A 17,897-nucleotide genomic window follows, 5' to 3' on the forward strand; every position below is an offset into this window, starting at 1 on the left:
GGCCCCATACACTCGTGGGTACAAGTTCCACTGTGCTGTGTATCACCTGAAAGCATTATTTTCCCCTACAGAAAGGGAGAATATCCTATATCTTCCAATTTACTTAAGAAACCTGGTACATTTTTATACGATTAAACAAAAATTAAACCAAAAAATTTGACAGGTAATATACTGAACACCTTAACATTTTTATTATGAATAAACACTTTTGGTCAGAGAAGGCAGTACAGTATATGAATAGTACAGGTTGACCATCACTAATCCAGCAATCAGTAGTCCGGAACAATCAGTAATCCGGCACAAATTTCGGCTAGAGTTATTTCTAATGTTTCCGCACTAATTTTCAAATTTCCCGGGTCGCTGCGCTAACTCGCTCGCCAGCCGTTTCGATTTGGTGGCGCTGTGTGCTGCATCGACAAACTAGAGGTGTTTGTAAATGCAAGCATGCTTTTGCTGTTCCATTTTTTACATTTATTATTGTCTTTTGGCCTACACTAAGGTATATCGTATAGGCTACATATACGGTAGCCTAGCCTACATTATACTGAACTCTATTCACATATTAACAGCATTATACAAACATCAACATAACGACATTGCATCTTTTTCATGGATCTTTTAAAAAGTTATGCTTTACTACTGCATTGTATCCAATGGCGTATATTCTCATATTGCTTTTGTATTATAAATTGCGATCAATGTTTTGTTTTGGAATCGATAACGTGGTGTTTATTTCGCTGCATTTAACTCAGTTCAGTGCGCTTTTCTTGCTTCTAGTAAGCGTAAATGAATACAGATACTTCATTTATTTGGGACAAGGATATTTCTCATTATACGAAGTGTTTTTAAGTCGAAATATAACTTAAATACGTCTCGTTGTGAAATTAATTTAGTTATTTTTTTCGTTAATATATGACGTTCGCGGGCATCGTGGCTGGCCGTTTTGGGGGCATGTTTGTTTTGTGTAAAAAAAATGAAGATTCCGTTCGCTATTTTCTCTTGATTTCATCATAATACGAGCTTTATGTATTTATCTTTTATCTGCGTGAAAACAGCAGTAATTTGTATGCTTTCATGCCCAGTAGTTTTAAAGTACAACCTCTCCAATTTTATTTACAGTCGAGTTTCATCCATGTTGCTGATGCACGATAATTTTTAGTCATTAGCAGCTTGAACATTGTTTTCTCAGCTTCAGCTACAACTTGCAGCTTAAAGTTACTGAAGCAGTATATTTCCTTGCCGATCTTTGCTCCAAAGCGAATAAGGTTATAGTGTAAAAAATATATCAGTCCTATTGTACAGTACTTAACGTCATTTGTAACATAACGAGAGTAATTGTTTGACCGCATTTATGGTTGAAATACAAGCAAAACAGTTGTTATCCGATATGATTAGTAGCAAAACAACAGTTTCCCGTTCAGTTGTTTATGGCTATACGTATTTACACAACAGTATAAAGTTACTGACAATATTTTTATCATTCTCTTTTACTTTTTTAACTAGCAGATGGAATAAAGAGATGGAGGAAAAGAAGTTGGTCTCTCTTGCTGCCTGCGCCTGCGCGAAATCTAAAAATATTTCCTAAATATTTTCGTATCGGTATTAATTGCTAACCCCATCGTAAACTCGAAATATCATAATTCGAGCACTACCTGTATTTGATAATTGTGTTTTCTTTATTAACCAACTTGTACTGATTTATGGGATATTTTAATTCTAAGATGAGGTGCTTAGCTGCTGGGTTTCGTGTATTCTAGCCTAATAAATGGCTAATCCGGCACCCTCCAGGTCCCAATGACGCCGGATTAGTGATGGTCAACCTGTATTTAGTCAAGAGCTTTGCATGATGCATGAATGTTAGGTTAGGCATTGTAGATCCATGACTTACTCAGAGACTAGGTCTTCTGGTTGAGTAAGGCTTCCAAACAGCAATAGTTCTAGAATTTTTATAAGGGGCCTCTCTCCTTTGACCAATTCTACAATGTTTATAAGGAGGCTTCTCTCCTTCTTTGACCAAAGACCTTGCATTTGTAGGTTCCCTGAAATAGCACCTAATCTTAATTCTGACAGTTCTAAGTACAGTGTGAGGTCAGGATTCCTCACATCTAGAGGATTCCTGCCTAGAGTAATGATCTGTTCATCCATCACTTGGATGTGTTTTGATTTCTGATAGAATTTGGACTAAGAGCATCTGGAAAAGAAAACCTGTCCCAGCACTCCTTCAATCACAATCTGGTGAGGGAGACAAACTTCTACAGTTAGGATGTGTCCTAGAAGAGGCAACCATTCGAGGCTAGCAAGGCCTCTGAGGAAAGAAACTGAGGATCATTAGATATGAGTCTACTCATTTTTCTGATGGAAAAGTCCAACAAATCGAAGAGCCTACCTTCACTCCCTGATATAGTATCACCTTGGACAGAACTAGGACTGATTTCTGAATATTCATTGACATTCCCTGGTTTAAAGCAAGACTGAGTCTCTAATCTTTTGCCCTCAAGATTCCTCCAAGAGCTCTGGCCAGGACTTGCCAGTCATTCAGGTATATAATTCTAACTCCCAAAAGGTAACACCACCTGGACATTTGTGGTGGCAACTTCGTGAATACCTGCAATGCTGTAATGAGGCCAAAGATCAGGGCTTGGAACTGTAAAACTTGACCACTTACAACAAAGTAAAGGAACTTGTGAGAAAGAGGATGGATAGGGACATGGAAGTAGTATCTAACATGTTCACAGAACTCATTCAGTCATCCTTCTGGAAGGAATCTAAGAGTAAGTTGGAGGAATCCACTGAAAATCTAATCAAGTGTATGAACTTGCACAGGTTGGATACATTCAATGCTGGTCTCCAGGCTTCCATCACCTTTGGGAATAAGAAGAAACGGTTGTAGAAACCTAAGAGATCTCCAACACCTATTCAAAGGGTGACTTGTATGACAATTTTGCAACATGTTTTCACAGCTAAGAACCTCTCTGAATGGTACAGATACACAGGGAATGCTACTGATGACTACTACAGGCAGAATTCAATAAAAGAGAATCACATACTCCTCCCTGAATACCTCTACCACCAAGGGGTATGTTTCAAAGCCTTGCCAAATATGCCCGTGGTGGGCAAGTCTCTCACCTACTACAAACTGAGACGAATCATTCTTCTTACCAGAGAATCTTATTGTGGCACCTCAAAAGGGGTGAGTAATAAGCATGCTCTTTATATGAGGAATGATATAAGTCACTGATAGAGGAGGAAGAGGAGGAGGAAAAGGCCACTTTAGAAAGAGTCTAGTAGTTCTAGCAACGATTTCTCTGGTTTCTTTCCTGGTTACATTGTCAGCAACAGCATCAACAGCATAGGCTAACTTAGGGTTGAATAACCTAGAGTCTGGCAAATCAAAGATCAAAGCAGCCTTTGGACCTGGAGTGATGTTACTGAAAAGGAAGGAGCACAGATATTCCCTCCTCTTCAGGATGACATTGGCATACGTGCTGAGTTTCCAGAGGAATATCAGCAAAAGACCAGATCCCAAAGCCCTGAAAAGGGCTTTGCAATATTGCTCCGTACCTGCAAACAGTCTAGAAATCCTGCCCAAACCCACCCACTTCCTTTTCAATGGGTTACTAAGCTACAGAATTCTACATCTACCAAGGGAGAAAGGTGGAAGGGCGACATTTCTTCCATGTGATATGCTCTTCCGGAATCACCTTAAAACTTGCCCTGACCCCATTCATCCAGGTAACTCTAGAAACAAGTGTAACTTGCAGAGGAAGCTAAGAGGCTAGTACTAATACATGATCTCAAATCTTGAGCATCAGGACCACGGACACTGTCAGACAAACAATAGAAAAATGCCTACAGGTTATCATCTACAGATGGCTATGCCACAGGGGGCTTGAAGAAAGGAGTCTATGGGATACCTTCTTGTACAACAAGAGAAGTGAGAAGTTATCATATTCTAATCAAAAGCCTGAAATGAGGAAGTCACAATCAGTGAGTTGGAAATGTCTAAGACACTGGTGCTGGGATCTTGACAGCCAACAAATCAGGTGCACCACTAGCAAGGTGAGAAGCAGATTGTGGCTAGGGAGGAAAAGAAGAAAAATAAAGAGAAGAACCATTTAGAGGTACAATACATATCAGGTTGGAGAAAATGAAACACGTAGATAATCCTGTTTGAACTTAGCTAACCTAGCTAACTACTTCTATGACTTAAGTGGCACCTCAACTCAATGAAGTTATAAAGTCTGCTCACCATGGTTGGTAATGAAATCCATCAATTATCAAAGATTGGCATATAGCCAATACAATACAGTACCCTGGGGCAACTTGCTTAGACTATAATATACAACAATTACATACTGAGTAATTAATGGCCTATCCTAATTGGTATTTTGTAATTTTCATACAATTTAAAATACAGGGTATTAGATAAAACTGATGAACAGTTTTTAAATTCCTTACTAACAAAGCTATTATTTTAATTTTAAATAACAACAAGAGAAAAAGCACCAAAGAACCTTAGTCAGCCCAGTAAACTGACACCACCTATCTTGGAGAGTGTTTCTTCTTTCTTTTAGTTGAGGCTAGGATTCCTGCAGACATGAATAAGCTATGTAAAAATAACAGATTTATGTGAAAACAAATTAAAAATTTGACCCAGAAAACAGGCTGCAAAACAATATTCAAGCCATTCTTCTCTTTAAGAATTTACCTCAACCTTGCATTTACTCTTTCATATGGTGTGACAAAGCAGTATAACCAAACCAATTCTGTCAAGTTGCTAGGGTCCTACATAACTTGCCCAAAAATATTTTCTTGTAAGAATAGATGAAAGACAAAGAAGTTTGGCAACTAGCTGACTGAAGACTTAATGGTAAGGGTGACAGCAATGCAAATTAAGCTGAAGGTTCTGCGTTTCCACATGAGGTAACTAGCAGACTGAAGACATAATGATAAGGGTAAAAGCAACCAAATTAAGCTGAAGGTTGTGCAGCTCTTCCACATGATTATCCAAAAGTGCTTAAATGCAAAACTGTACACTATACAGGCAGTCCCCAGTTTACAATGGGTCCAGCATATGACGGTCCGAGGTTACGGCGCTTTTCAAATATATTCATCAGAAATTATTTCCCGGTTTACGACGCATGTTCCGGGGTTACGACGCATCGTACGCCGATCTGACAGAAGAAATATGGCTCCAAAACATCAGAATAATCAAAATTTGGAGGTTTTTATAAAAAAACTCAATAAAAATGCAGTTTACATGTTTTCAATACACCCAAAGCATTAAAAGTAAGGTTTTCTTAGGATTTTGACGATTTTCGACGATTTTTTGGTTTATGATGATTTTCTGTTTATGACGTGGCTTAAAAACGGAACCCCGTCGTAAACCGGGGACTGTCTGTAGTTCTATTCTAATTGGATTTTCCAAAACCTATAGGCCCTAAGAAATAGAAATAGAAATTATTCTAAGAAAAAGAGTGAAAATTTAGATGAATACAATAAAAATGAAAACAAACACTAATGAATTCCCACCATGTACAAGCCTTAAACATGATATAGGTTGCAAATATTGGAACCCCGAGTAGGACGATTACATGAGCAAACATGGATTTCCAGTTCTTAAATTTAACTGTACTTCACTATAACTGAACCAAATCATGCAACAGACAAGTATGCATATTCTAACTTCTAAAAACAGAAGAGTACTGATTATATTAAAATTGGTAATTTTGAAATATTTTAACAGACATTCTTGGAATTCCAAACCATCAGTACAGTTTGGCATAAGCAACTCTAAAATCCATTTTTTCTGGTTGATTGGATGTCATACATATGAAGCAATAAAAACCTGCCATGATCTAAAACACATCTAACTACTTTAGTACCCTACAAGTTGAAATAAACAAAATACATAAAACTTCAAAAGTGCTAGGCTAGGATCAAACTTTAGATAGCCTTATGGCAGTAAGATAGATACTGTAACAGTTGCACGATATCGTTAACCTACAAACACTAGCATATAGCATATACAACCTTAATATTAATACTAACCTCACATTTATTGTCATCACTTGGAGTTTCATGCATGTACAATATATCCAAAAAGAAGTGTGGATTTTCATTAAGTTTTGAAAAAGCTGTTTTTCCTTCAAGAAACTGGGGTAAGCACTGGGATCGTCCATACAGCAAAACTAAAATTGCAAAGAGAATCCTTTGGGTAATAATAGGTATAAAGAATAAAAGTGGCAAATAATGGTTAATAAGTTAAATTTTGTAATATCACAGCAGTAAAAGGCCCGTACTAATCATAAGGTGCCTCTGCACAGTACAGAATATGTAGTACATAACCATTATCATTAGAATTCAAAATGGTAAGGAAAAATAATAACTAACGGCAACTTCACTGCATGGCACAGCTATCTCATAATTACCAAAACTTAGCACATTCGGTGAAAATCCTGTGTCACTAGTACTCATCAGCTAGACTAAAATGTTATTGTTTAATACAAAAATATGGAGATCACAGACCCAAAAACCATAATAAAATATTACTGTACATTAAATAGGTGAGCTACAAGGCCACGGCTATAAAACCAGTTAGCAAAAGCTGGTACCTTAAACATTAATCTTTTGATTAAGTCAAAGAAAAGTTGTACAGTTAGTCAAGAACCATTCAAATAAGGCTCAGCTGTTTACAGTTTAAAAATGAAAAATAAGGTATGAAGAAACACAAAACTAAAAGGTGCATATATAAACTGGAATCAGCATGAGAAGCATAACTGCTTCCCTTAAGCAGATTTTTCTTTAAGTTAGCAACAGCATTCTTACCTGGAAAGCTATTTACTCTCAACATCCTTATACAAATCATAAATTCCTTGAACAATATTTGTTTCATATACTATTTAGCCATCATTTCACATAAAGTATGTATCTTTCACCAACCTCAGTTTAATATGCAATAATGAATTTTACTGAGCTAAAACTACTGAGGCTTCCCTGTAGGTTCTTTGCAGTGTCACTTAGGTTCCAGCTGCACTACTTTTTGCATTTTACTTTTCATCTTTTCCTTTTGGTTTCTTCCCACCTACTATTCAATTCCCATTTGCATATACAGTGAACCTCCCATATTCGTGTTCTCATGATTTGCGGACTCAACCTATTCACGGATTTCTCTATGGAACATATATAAACATTATTCGGGGAAAATTTGCCCATTCGCGGTATTTTTCACTGAGAAATATTCACTAATTACTGTATTTTCATATATTTTCATGACTAAATGCACTTTTTGTGATAAAACTACTAAAATATCCAGGTATAAGCATTTTTAGAGGTTTTTTTTTGTGTTTGAACTACCAAAATAGGCAGTCCTAAGTGTTTTTAGAAGGGTTTTAAGTATTCGCAGATTTTAGCTATTTGTGGGGATGTGTGGTATGCATCCCCTGCGAATATGGAGGGTTTATTGTAAACCCTTCAAGACAAACCATATGATTCTTGAAATGTGACTCAATGATCTGTTTATATTAAATAAACAGATTCTAATGGATACCAGAACCACCCCTTTCACCTACTAATTCAATTACATTTTGTATGTTAAGCTATTCATGCCTGCTGTAGTCAACATAAAGGAGGGATTGATCAACTGATGGACAATTATCTGGTACTGGAACCACAGGGGTCACTGATGCAAATTTTTTTTCAATTGTTAATAAATTGGCCTAATAAATATGGACAGCAGAGAAGAAAAACTATACTCATATTCCTTGTCATCTGACCATATTTCCATGGATGTAACTTTCTGAATATTTTCATCTTGATGTACTAAAATAAATTCTTGGCGGATGTTGGAATTTCACATTCGCTTGGAAGCAAATCTATTCCAGCCACCTTGAGATTAAATGTACCTGTTCACATGGGCAGGGTGGCTAGTACTGAAAACATCAGTGGCTGCAAGTTCATTTCTGGACTTGCAAAAAGTAATGGGAGTCATTTCTGTTGCTATTCTAATCATCTGTCTTTGAGATCTCCTTCCAATATCCAAGTACTCTGGACACCACATCTCTATGCAACTTCCTCATTTGTAATGAGATCCTCCAAATACACTCTTCAAAATCTCCTCTCTATTTTCTTTGTACTTGTTTACACCTCAACTGATCAAAATAATGCACAGGTCTCAAACATTTATTATATAAAAGTTTGCACTGCTTGCACTAACAAGATACAGTATACTTATTTACCAGTGATCTGTGTATTTCTTTCCATCTCATCTAGGCTGTTATTACTCATTTAATTGCAGTTTACTCAACACCTGCTTTAAACCCCAGTGGGTAACCAAGTAACAGAAACATTCTACTCTAAGACCTGCCCTTTTACCCTCAACAGTTGTTCCTCATGTTAGGATTCCACAAGTGTACAGAACCATCCCAAGGAGGATGCTACTGACTGTGACCCTTTGAGGTACTGCTGATGGCAACAGCATAAGCAAGTTAATGCTTTAGCCTGCAGGAAGTAGATGTTGTACATTCCCCATGAAGTATCAAGTCACACTAATCTACCTGTATCCTGGACTGAGGTGTTAGTGTTGCCATAAGTCAATCATGGCCCATTCAAGTGATCTGAACATTTTTCACGCAAAATTCATTTAAATTGGATGGCACAAAATATAAATTCTCACCTGAGGTAGGTCAGTAGTTTGTATAGATACATACTCATCAACTAAAGTACAGCATATATGAACCACTCATCTGGTCTGTTATCAAGGTACATATCATCAGCATTTTTTGTGATATTTTCCCATTCTGGGAAAATATCACAAAAAATGCTGATGGAGTTACACATGCAATGCGTTTTCTTCAGAGTCATCTTTCTTGAGCACTTCTGCATCCGATCTAGTCTAGGTCTTTTTCTATGGCCTTTTCCCATGATTTTCCTGGCCTTTCTTGCTACTTCCAAATCATATGTCCAAATCATCTTAATTACAGTAAACTAAAGCCGTTTTCCAGTTGTTTGTTACTACACATCTCCAGCCATGAATCTTAGTATTTTGAAGGCATACATTTTGTAAATCTCAGTAAGTTCTTTGCTTAAGTGCCCCTATCTATTAAATACCCATTAGTAAACCTCTCTTTAAAATCTCATTTTCTTGTTTAAGTAACCATGTCTCTTACATCCAGAAGTGTAGGTCTTATGCATGCATCATAAATTTTTGCTGTTTACTAATAGGATATTTTTATTTAAAAGAAGTCTAGCAACATTTAACCGATTTATCCAGGGTGTTCTTACTATTTTTCTTACTGCCCTTTCAATCCCATATTTATGAGTCCACCAAGTCTCTAGGGTAGCAGAAATTTTTACTTCTTCTAAGTTCAGCACTTCCCCCTGAATATGGAGTGCTTCCTTCATCTATTCCTTATTCAGACTTTCCATACATTTCAGGCATAAAAAATCTCTTACTCTATTTACATATTTTGCATTCTTGGGCATATTTTATGACACAATCTGTCACACACAATACACAGTGCTTGAGTTCACCACTTCAACTTTACACAGCATCTACAAAGTCATTTTCCTTAACGTAATTTTTTCTTGCCTTTCTTTTCTGGTCTCCATATGCGCTGTTTTACTTACATTCAGTCCACCTCTCTCCACCCCACTCTCAAATTTTTGAAACATTAATACAGCCTCTTCCTCTGATTCAGTAATTAAAATCAGGTCTTATGTGCATAGGAACTCCCAGTTATCAAATGCTTTCTCAAGATACACAAATATATGATTTAATCTCTCTCGTCAAATGGTACATCTCATGTACTTGCCTCACTATAAATAATGCATCAGTTAACTTTTCCAGCATATAAAACTGACAACTGTTGACTGAAAAAATTTTTTTTCTAAGCCTTTCCTTCAGCATCTTACCCAACATTTTCATTGCATATAAAATCCTTGTAATTCCCATATAAATTTCACAGTTTAATGTACAAATGCTGTTACTGTCATATTTTTTTCCAACTATCTGCTCCAAAATCTTCCTGGTAGGGTTTCATATACAATCCAATATTCTGGTTAGCTCGTGACTGACTTTTTTCTCTAGCTGGCCTGGACATATTTCTAGTTATTTCTGATGGTCCTGGGGCAAAAAGTAGTAGACATTTGTAAAGCTGAGTGACTGTGTAAATATCTTGTAGAGTATTTACAAATGTTAAAAAAATCATACTGAACACTTACTTGTTCTACATATAAATTCAGGAGGGAAAACTGCTGGGTTGCTGCACTGGGGAAGGGTCACTTGTTGTTCTATAAGATCAAACAGTGAACTCATATCACAATGAGTGGTTGCAGCAGCTTCTTCAAGTTCCTCTAATTCCACTATAATATCACGAGGATTGTTGGTAAAATCATGCATCTGAAAACAAAAACTGATATGTTACACAGCTTGTACCATTTTACATTAACATAAATTCAAATATAGACTGATTAGTTGGGAAATGCAAATATAATAGGTAAAAAACTGGACACGTCAAGGTTAGCCTAAGAAACTGGACATGTCAAGGTTAGCCTAACATGACAGCTTCAGCAAGTAACCTACATACAGTTAAACCTAGGTTATTTTCAGTAAATGTGGTCAATCAATCTAAAGAAACCTGCAGTATATTATGTAAGAGATAACAAAAAGGGATATATAACGATTACAAGTCTTGAAATAAACCTTATACTTTGCAGTATTTCAAAAGATTTTTGTCAGCATTTAGGAAAAAGGACAAGCTATGGCGACCACTACTGGACACCTCTATGATGCAACCCAATTTGAATCACACAAAAAAAAAACAAGATCCATGCTTCACCTCCTTTCTCACTTAAAGGGTTACATCTTCACTATGTGTGAACATAAGCAAAAGGCTAACAATACCTACACAGAAATATCCAATTCTTCAATCCATCACAGGAATGATATCACTATCCAGTTTCCAAACAGCACTGAAAGTTATGCATAACGAACCGCTGAAGATACAGTTGATCCTTGCCTATTCGTGGTTCAGGATTCGTGGCTTCAGCTATTCGCTGATTTTTCTATGGAAAGTATCTCCAAATTATTCGCGGAAAATTTGGTAATTCACAGATTTTTTCGTTGAGCAATATTCACTAATCACTGTATTTTCATGTTATTTTCGTGACTAAATACAGGCAGTCCCTGCTTACCAACAGCATCGGTTAATGATGTTTCAGTGTTACAGTGCTTGGCTAGCAATGCCACCCAGTTTCGGTGTTACAGTGCTTGGCTAGCAATGTCATCAACCAGATTTTCAGTGTCAGTAATGGGTTCATCTTCATCAATAAGTGGTTTATCAGCATCAATAAGTGGTTTATCAGCGCCGATATCCAGTTATTGGCACCGTTAACCCTTAAATGCCGAGCCTCTATTTACAAAAGTGTCTGTCGTATGCTGGCGGTGTTCGGGAGTTAGCGCCGAAGCAGAAAAATTTTTTTTTTAAATCACAGCATGCTTAGTTTTTAAGATTAAGAGTTCATTTTTGGCTCCTTTTTTTGTCATTGCCTGAAGTTTAGTATGCAACCATCAGAAATGAAAAAAAATATCATTATCATATATAAATATTGGAATATATGACATCATGAAAAAAAATTTCATATATAATTGTATACAAATCGCGCTATGAGCAAAACGGTTAAAGCTAATGAGTTATTTTTTTTTTCTTTGTATTGTACACTAAATTGCAATGATTTTGGTATATAACAAATTGTAAAAAGATCAAAGCAACACAGAGAAAATATTATCACAAAATGATGCATGAATTCGTAACGGGCAGACATAAAAAAAAGTTTTTTTTAAAAATTCACCATAAATCGAAATATTGTGCTAGAGACTAATTGATTGAATATTACTAGACTATGAGTGTTTTAGCTTACAATTGCAGTTTTCGACCATTTCAGTCGCGTTAAAGTTAACCGAAGGTCGAATTTTTTCTATTTATCATGATTTATATGAAAATATTTCAAAACTGATAAAAACTACAACCATGAGTTATTTTTTGTTGTATTCTACATGAAATTGCACACATTTTCATATATAAAACTTTATGTAACGACTAATATAAAACGGTGCAAACATTACGACAAAGTGACGAATGAATTTCTGAGATGTTCGGCCGAGTTAGTGCGTGTGGACGTAAGGAAAAAGTTTTTTTTTTTTAAATTCAACATAAATCAAAATATTGTGCTAGAGACTTCCAATTTGTTGCAAAATGAAGGTAAATGATTGAATATTACTAGAATGTAAGAGTTTTAGCTTACAATTGCATTTTTCGACCATTTCGGTCGCGTCAAAGTTGACCGAAGGTTGAAATTTTGGCACTTATTGTGATTTATATGAAAATATTTCAAAACTGATAAAAGCTACAACCATGAGTTATGTTTGTTGTATTCTACATGAAATTACGCACATTTTCATATATAAAACTTTATGTAATGACTAATATAAAATGGTACAAACATTACGACAAAGTCATGAAAGAATTTCTGAGATATTCGGCCGAGTTACCGGGCGCGGACGTAAGGAAAACGTTTTTTTCAAAAATTCACCATAAATCGAAATTTGTGCTAGAGACTTCTAATTTGTTGCAAAATGAAAGTAAATGACTGAATATTACTAGAATGTAAGAGTTTTAGCTTACAATTGTGTTTTTCGACCATTTCGGTCGAGTCAAAGTTGACCGATGGTTGAAATTTTTTGTAGTCGACGTACGGTACGTCCACTCGTCACCCGACAGACAATTTTAGTTGACTTACGATACATCCAGTCAGCGTTTAAGGGTTAAGCAATTTATCAGTGCTATTATCGCAGATTTTCGGTTATCAGCAATTTTCAGTTAGCGGCACTCAGCCGGAAATGGAACCACTGCCATGAACTGGGGACTGCCTGTACATTTTTCTGATAAAAAAATTATTTACAGTAATAATTTTCAAATATTAATATTAATGTAATCACAACGAAATGTATTTTTTCAATGAGTATTTAAATACATGTATTTAACTTAGAGAGAGAGAGAGAGAGAGAGAGAGAGAGAGAGAGAGAGAGAGAGAGAGAGAGAGAGAGAGAGAGAGAGAGAGAGAGAGAGAGAGAGAGAATCATTTAAGCCTGTGGAAAGAAACAGGTTTGTAAGCTTTGACCTGGTAATAAACCAGTTTTCTCTCCCATCTTTAATGTGAAATCTCCCCAGCTCCCTAAACCAGTTTTCTCACCTCATAACAGCTTCTCAGAAATTATATTGAAATGATATTAAAGTGATACTGAAATATTAAAATAATATTAAAGTGATATTGAAATATTAAAATTATATTACTGTAAGGTGTCTTAGGATGATGGTTTAAGGTATACAGTACATGTAAACATAATATTAGTTCACCCTCTCTCTCTCAAGTTATTCTCTCTTTCTCCTTATTAATTCATGAATAATTTTACTCTTTGATACCTGACATAAGGCAACCCCCATCTCTCTCTCTCTCTCTCAGTACTGTATATATCCTTTAAAGAAATATGAATTACTGTATTATTAACATAAAAATATGAAACTTCCAGGAAGTCTGCAAAGCCATCATCAAAATGAGCATAAGAATACATATATATGTTACAATTTCTTTATTACTTTGACGGAGGCTCCATGACGACACACTATTGGCTGCAAGGGTTGGGAATGGCCAATCACAAAGCTTGTAGTTTAGATGCTTTATGTATGTTAGTCAGAAGGGGTGAGTTGTATTTCTCTCTCTCTCTCTCTCACTGAGATAAGAAAGAGAGAGAGAGAGAGAGAGAGAGAGAGAGAGAGAGAGAGAGAGAGAGAGAGAGAGAGATTTTTTATGTATAACAAGTACCATGTTTATTTGTTTTGTATAGTTTTATAGATAAATGTGTTGTCACTTTGTCATTCATTTTTTCCTATTTCTCATGCTATAATTACAACTTTTTGCATTTCAATAACTAGGAAAATAAAGTAAATTAGGTAAGATTTTAGCATAACTCTGTGGAACTCCCAGCCTTTTTCCCGTAGTTAAGCGGGAGAGGGGTGCAGCCCTAACTGTCAATCATTTTGACAAATTGATGTGAAGGGTACTGGGTAAACAATCTCTCTCTCTCTCTCTCTCTCTCTCTCTCTCTCTCTCTCTCTCTCTCTCTCTCTCTCTCTCTCTCTCTCTATATATATATATATATATATATATATATATATATATATATATATATATATATATATATATAATGAGAGAAAGTGGCTGTGCCTAAAATGATAGTTTTAAGATGATAGAACTTTAAGGTATATTTGGTGCATGAACTATTAAAATAGGCAGTTATAAGCATTTTTTGAGGGGGGTATCAAGTATTTGTGGGCTTTAGCTATTTGCAGGTGGTTGTGGTCCCTATCCCTGCGAATACTGGGGGGTTGACTGTAAACCATACTAGAACCAAAGGGAGCCAGCACAATGCAGAAAAGGGTATAACTGGCATATGATCAACTCCTACCCTAAGTCAAACCTGCCCCAAACTTTTGCCTATCCTTGTAAGTTACTTAGCTTACTTATGCAAACATTCATCATGTCAATAAAGTCTACAGAATCCCCATAAGCAAAAGCTCTCACATAAATGTGGTCCAGTAAGAACAATCTTTACTTGAAATACACCCATGAATATTGCATTATTGCAAGAACAATATTTTAGTTAATGCAATATTCATACCATCTAATATGAACAAGTATAATCACATACAAATGGTCAATAAAGTATTCATAATCCTCTCCATAGCAGCTTAATCCCTAGTTGGGGTTGATTCTAAATCTCGCATGGCCACTTCATAACTAGTTTTAGCAAATGTTTTATGGATGGATACCTTCCCTGACTCCAACTCTCTCTATATATCTCTCTATATATTAAACTGTATTTAATACTGTAGGAAAAATTTTAAAAATAAACATCATAGTGAACACAAAAGATTTAGGAATGTCTACTGTGAACCCTAGTCAACCTCTAGTCAGCAGACAAGTTAGTCTACCATACATCATTCCCACTTCCTATCAAACTATACGCTCCCACTTTTTATTATATGTACACTGCATAAGTTACTACAACCATAAACAAGAAAGAAAAGGTACACACACAAGTTTCCCTAATCTTACAGTACTGTATACCCTATCATATTCACGCACTGCTAAATAAAACCCACAAACAATGAGTGAAGCATTACATACTGTGCTATACTGTAGCAGTATAGAGCATTGTTTTGGAACTGTTTTGAGAAAGTTCAAACCCACTGTACAACTAGATTACAAGGTACTTACACGCTTGTACTGCATTATAATTGAACCAGTGTATTGACCAATAGTCTTCTTCTTTCTTCTTCTTTTAACGTGCTTTTATTCCCATTTTTGTATGGGGTAAGCACGATGCCTTCTTTTGAAGGACTTTTTGATTTGGCTTTGGGGTAGACCTGTGGTCTCGATCGGCTGCCCTGCCTGACATCGCTTAGACCCCATGCGTATGTTTCATGTATCATACCCGACCCAACGCCCCTTTCTTCCCAGCAGCGAGAAGTTATTGCGCGGGTATGGCGAGAGTTCGAGACGTGTGAGATGTTTTGTTATGTTTTTAGAAGGTGTTGTAGTGGCTTTGTTTTGTGTGTGTATTTAGTCTGTAACATCCATCCGTTGATTACATATATAATCCCGGGATGTCTACACGGATAGCAAAGTGTCTGCCTCTCTTGATCAGTCGGCTGCGGGTTTGAACCCGCCCCACAGACCTCTACGAAGTCCGAAGCTGCTGCTGTAACCGACTGAGCCATCGAGGCTCTGTATTGACCAATAGTCTAAAGCCACCCAAACCTGGTCAGCACCCTTGTAATGCAGAATAGCACTGGCCCCTTGCAGTAATAAAAACTATTTATATCAATTTGTAATTTAGTCTTGAAGAGTTGGTGAGGATTTGGTCCGTTGACCATAGGCAAATGGAAACAAATGTGAATAATCTGTCTTTATTCCTGAGCAGCTTACTTATAAAGAAAAAGAAGTAGTAAAGACTGACTCAAGTCTAAGTAACAAGATAGTCTCTGCAAATAATGCCATTGACTTATAAATATACATTAGGTAAGAAAATTACCAACATTATCACTACAAGTAAAACACTGAGAGGGATTGTTTTGGTCTCAGTTCTGCCATTTTTTTGTTTAATTTTTATACAAAGCAGGAATGGATAAAATCATGCGCTTTTACTCCAATAACACTAATTTTCATATTAAAGATACTCATAAGAAAGCTATGAAATAAAAATAATTTAAGTCTTTGCTCAGAATTCTTTCTTTTATATAATGATTGAATGAATTAAGGCAACTTTTCTATGATTAAAAAAATGACATTTCTATGATAAAATGATGTTTCATTATACTTACCAAAACACTGTAAAAGCTTTTTTAGTTACTATAATTAGAGAGTCTATTTAGCACTGGAGAAGATCCAAAAAGCATAAAGTATCTAATGTTTCTGGGGATAATCAAAAACAAATTTTTGAACGAGAGAGAGAGAGAGAGAGAGAGAGAGAGAGAGAGAGAGAGAGAGAGAGAGAGAGAGAGAGAGAGAGAGAGAGAGAGAGAGAGAGAGAGAGAGCTCAACTTTATTTGTATTAATCACTTCACTAAGATACAATGAACCCCCCGTATTGGCGGGGGATGCGTCCCACAACCCCCCGCGAATGGGTCAAATCCACGAATGCTTAAAACCCCTTAAAAACACTTAGAACTGCCCATTTTGATAGCTTAAACACAGAAAAACCCTGTAAAAATGCTTATACCTGAATATTTTAATAGTTTTATCACAAAAAGTGCATTTATTCATGAAAATTATATGAAAATACAGTAATTAGTGAATATTTCCGTGAAAAATACCGCGAATCAGCGAATTTTCCGCGAATGATGGCTAGATATGTTCCACGGAGAAACCCGCGAATGCGTGAGTCCGCGAACGTTGACAACGCGAATACGGGGGGTTCACTGTATCTCTAATACATTGGATGACTGACTGTGGGTCTGTTTCAGAAATATGACATTTTTATAATAAAATAAAGTTTTATATTTACTTACCAAATACTGTAATTACATCGCTACAGTTCAAACTATCGCAGCAGGCTAAATTTCAAAATCTGAGCCAGCGCTTCAATTGTTTTAGTGTGGGTGACCAGTCCCGTCCACTAATGGGAATACCAGGAACGACTTAGCAGACAATCTCATTGTTTGTGGCCCCTGTCCATTTGATGGGAGGAGGGTGGGCTCTGATTCTGTAATTACTTGGTAAGTATATTTAAAACTTTATTTTATTATAAAAATATCATTTTTGTATAAGTAACTTAACAAGTAATTACATAGCTGAATCCCATATTGACAGGAGGTAGGGATACATGGACAAATTCTACTCCAAAGCATTAAGTCTTGTAATAAATTGAAATAGAAAAGTTGCTAGCACTAAAAACAATGCATCATTCCTTCTCAGTCAAGAGAGCTACTGCAGGAGAACACTGCCTCTGGTTGGTGCTCATCTTAACCTGTAGTGGCATAGCAATAAGGACAAGGAGCGCCTTTACTCAAGTGCTCCGATTGCTAACAAAGCATCAGTGGAAGTTATGCAGCTCAAGGAGTTATCTGATGGCTAGCAAAACACTAAAAGGTGCCCTTGCCTTGGGTGCAGTGCCAAAATAAAAACAACCAGACATCATTGTCACCTACACTGAAGAAAAACCACAACCCAACCACTGAGAGTGGCGGGTGCTCCGGGTACCTTGTACACCGCCCACCCACCTCCCTAAAATCGACACTTCACTACAAGGTGAAGAGACAGTAGGAGAAAATCCTATG

At 36.4% G+C, this 17,897-nt stretch overlaps 1 protein-coding gene across 5 annotated transcripts in view; it reads right to left on the bottom strand.

Moving 5' to 3' along the window:
• LOC136837568 (BRISC and BRCA1-A complex member 1-like) overlaps positions 1–17,897 on the bottom strand; it is a 76,101-nt gene that overhangs the window by 29,718 nt on the left and 28,486 nt on the right. For all 5 annotated transcript variants that reach the window (XM_067102443.1, XM_067102442.1, XM_067102441.1 and 2 more), the window contains 2 exons: positions 10,222–10,399; positions 6,052–6,191 (listed from right to left, as the gene is read on the bottom strand). In XM_067102443.1, coding sequence (XP_066958544.1) covers positions 6,052–6,191; positions 10,222–10,399 — 318 coding nt within the window. The remainder of the gene's footprint in view (positions 1–6,051; positions 6,192–10,221; positions 10,400–17,897) is intronic.

This window comes from Macrobrachium rosenbergii, chromosome 59, assembly GCF_040412425.1.
Source record: "Macrobrachium rosenbergii isolate ZJJX-2024 chromosome 59, ASM4041242v1, whole genome shotgun sequence".
NCBI lineage: Eukaryota > Metazoa > Arthropoda > Malacostraca > Decapoda > Palaemonidae > Macrobrachium > Macrobrachium rosenbergii.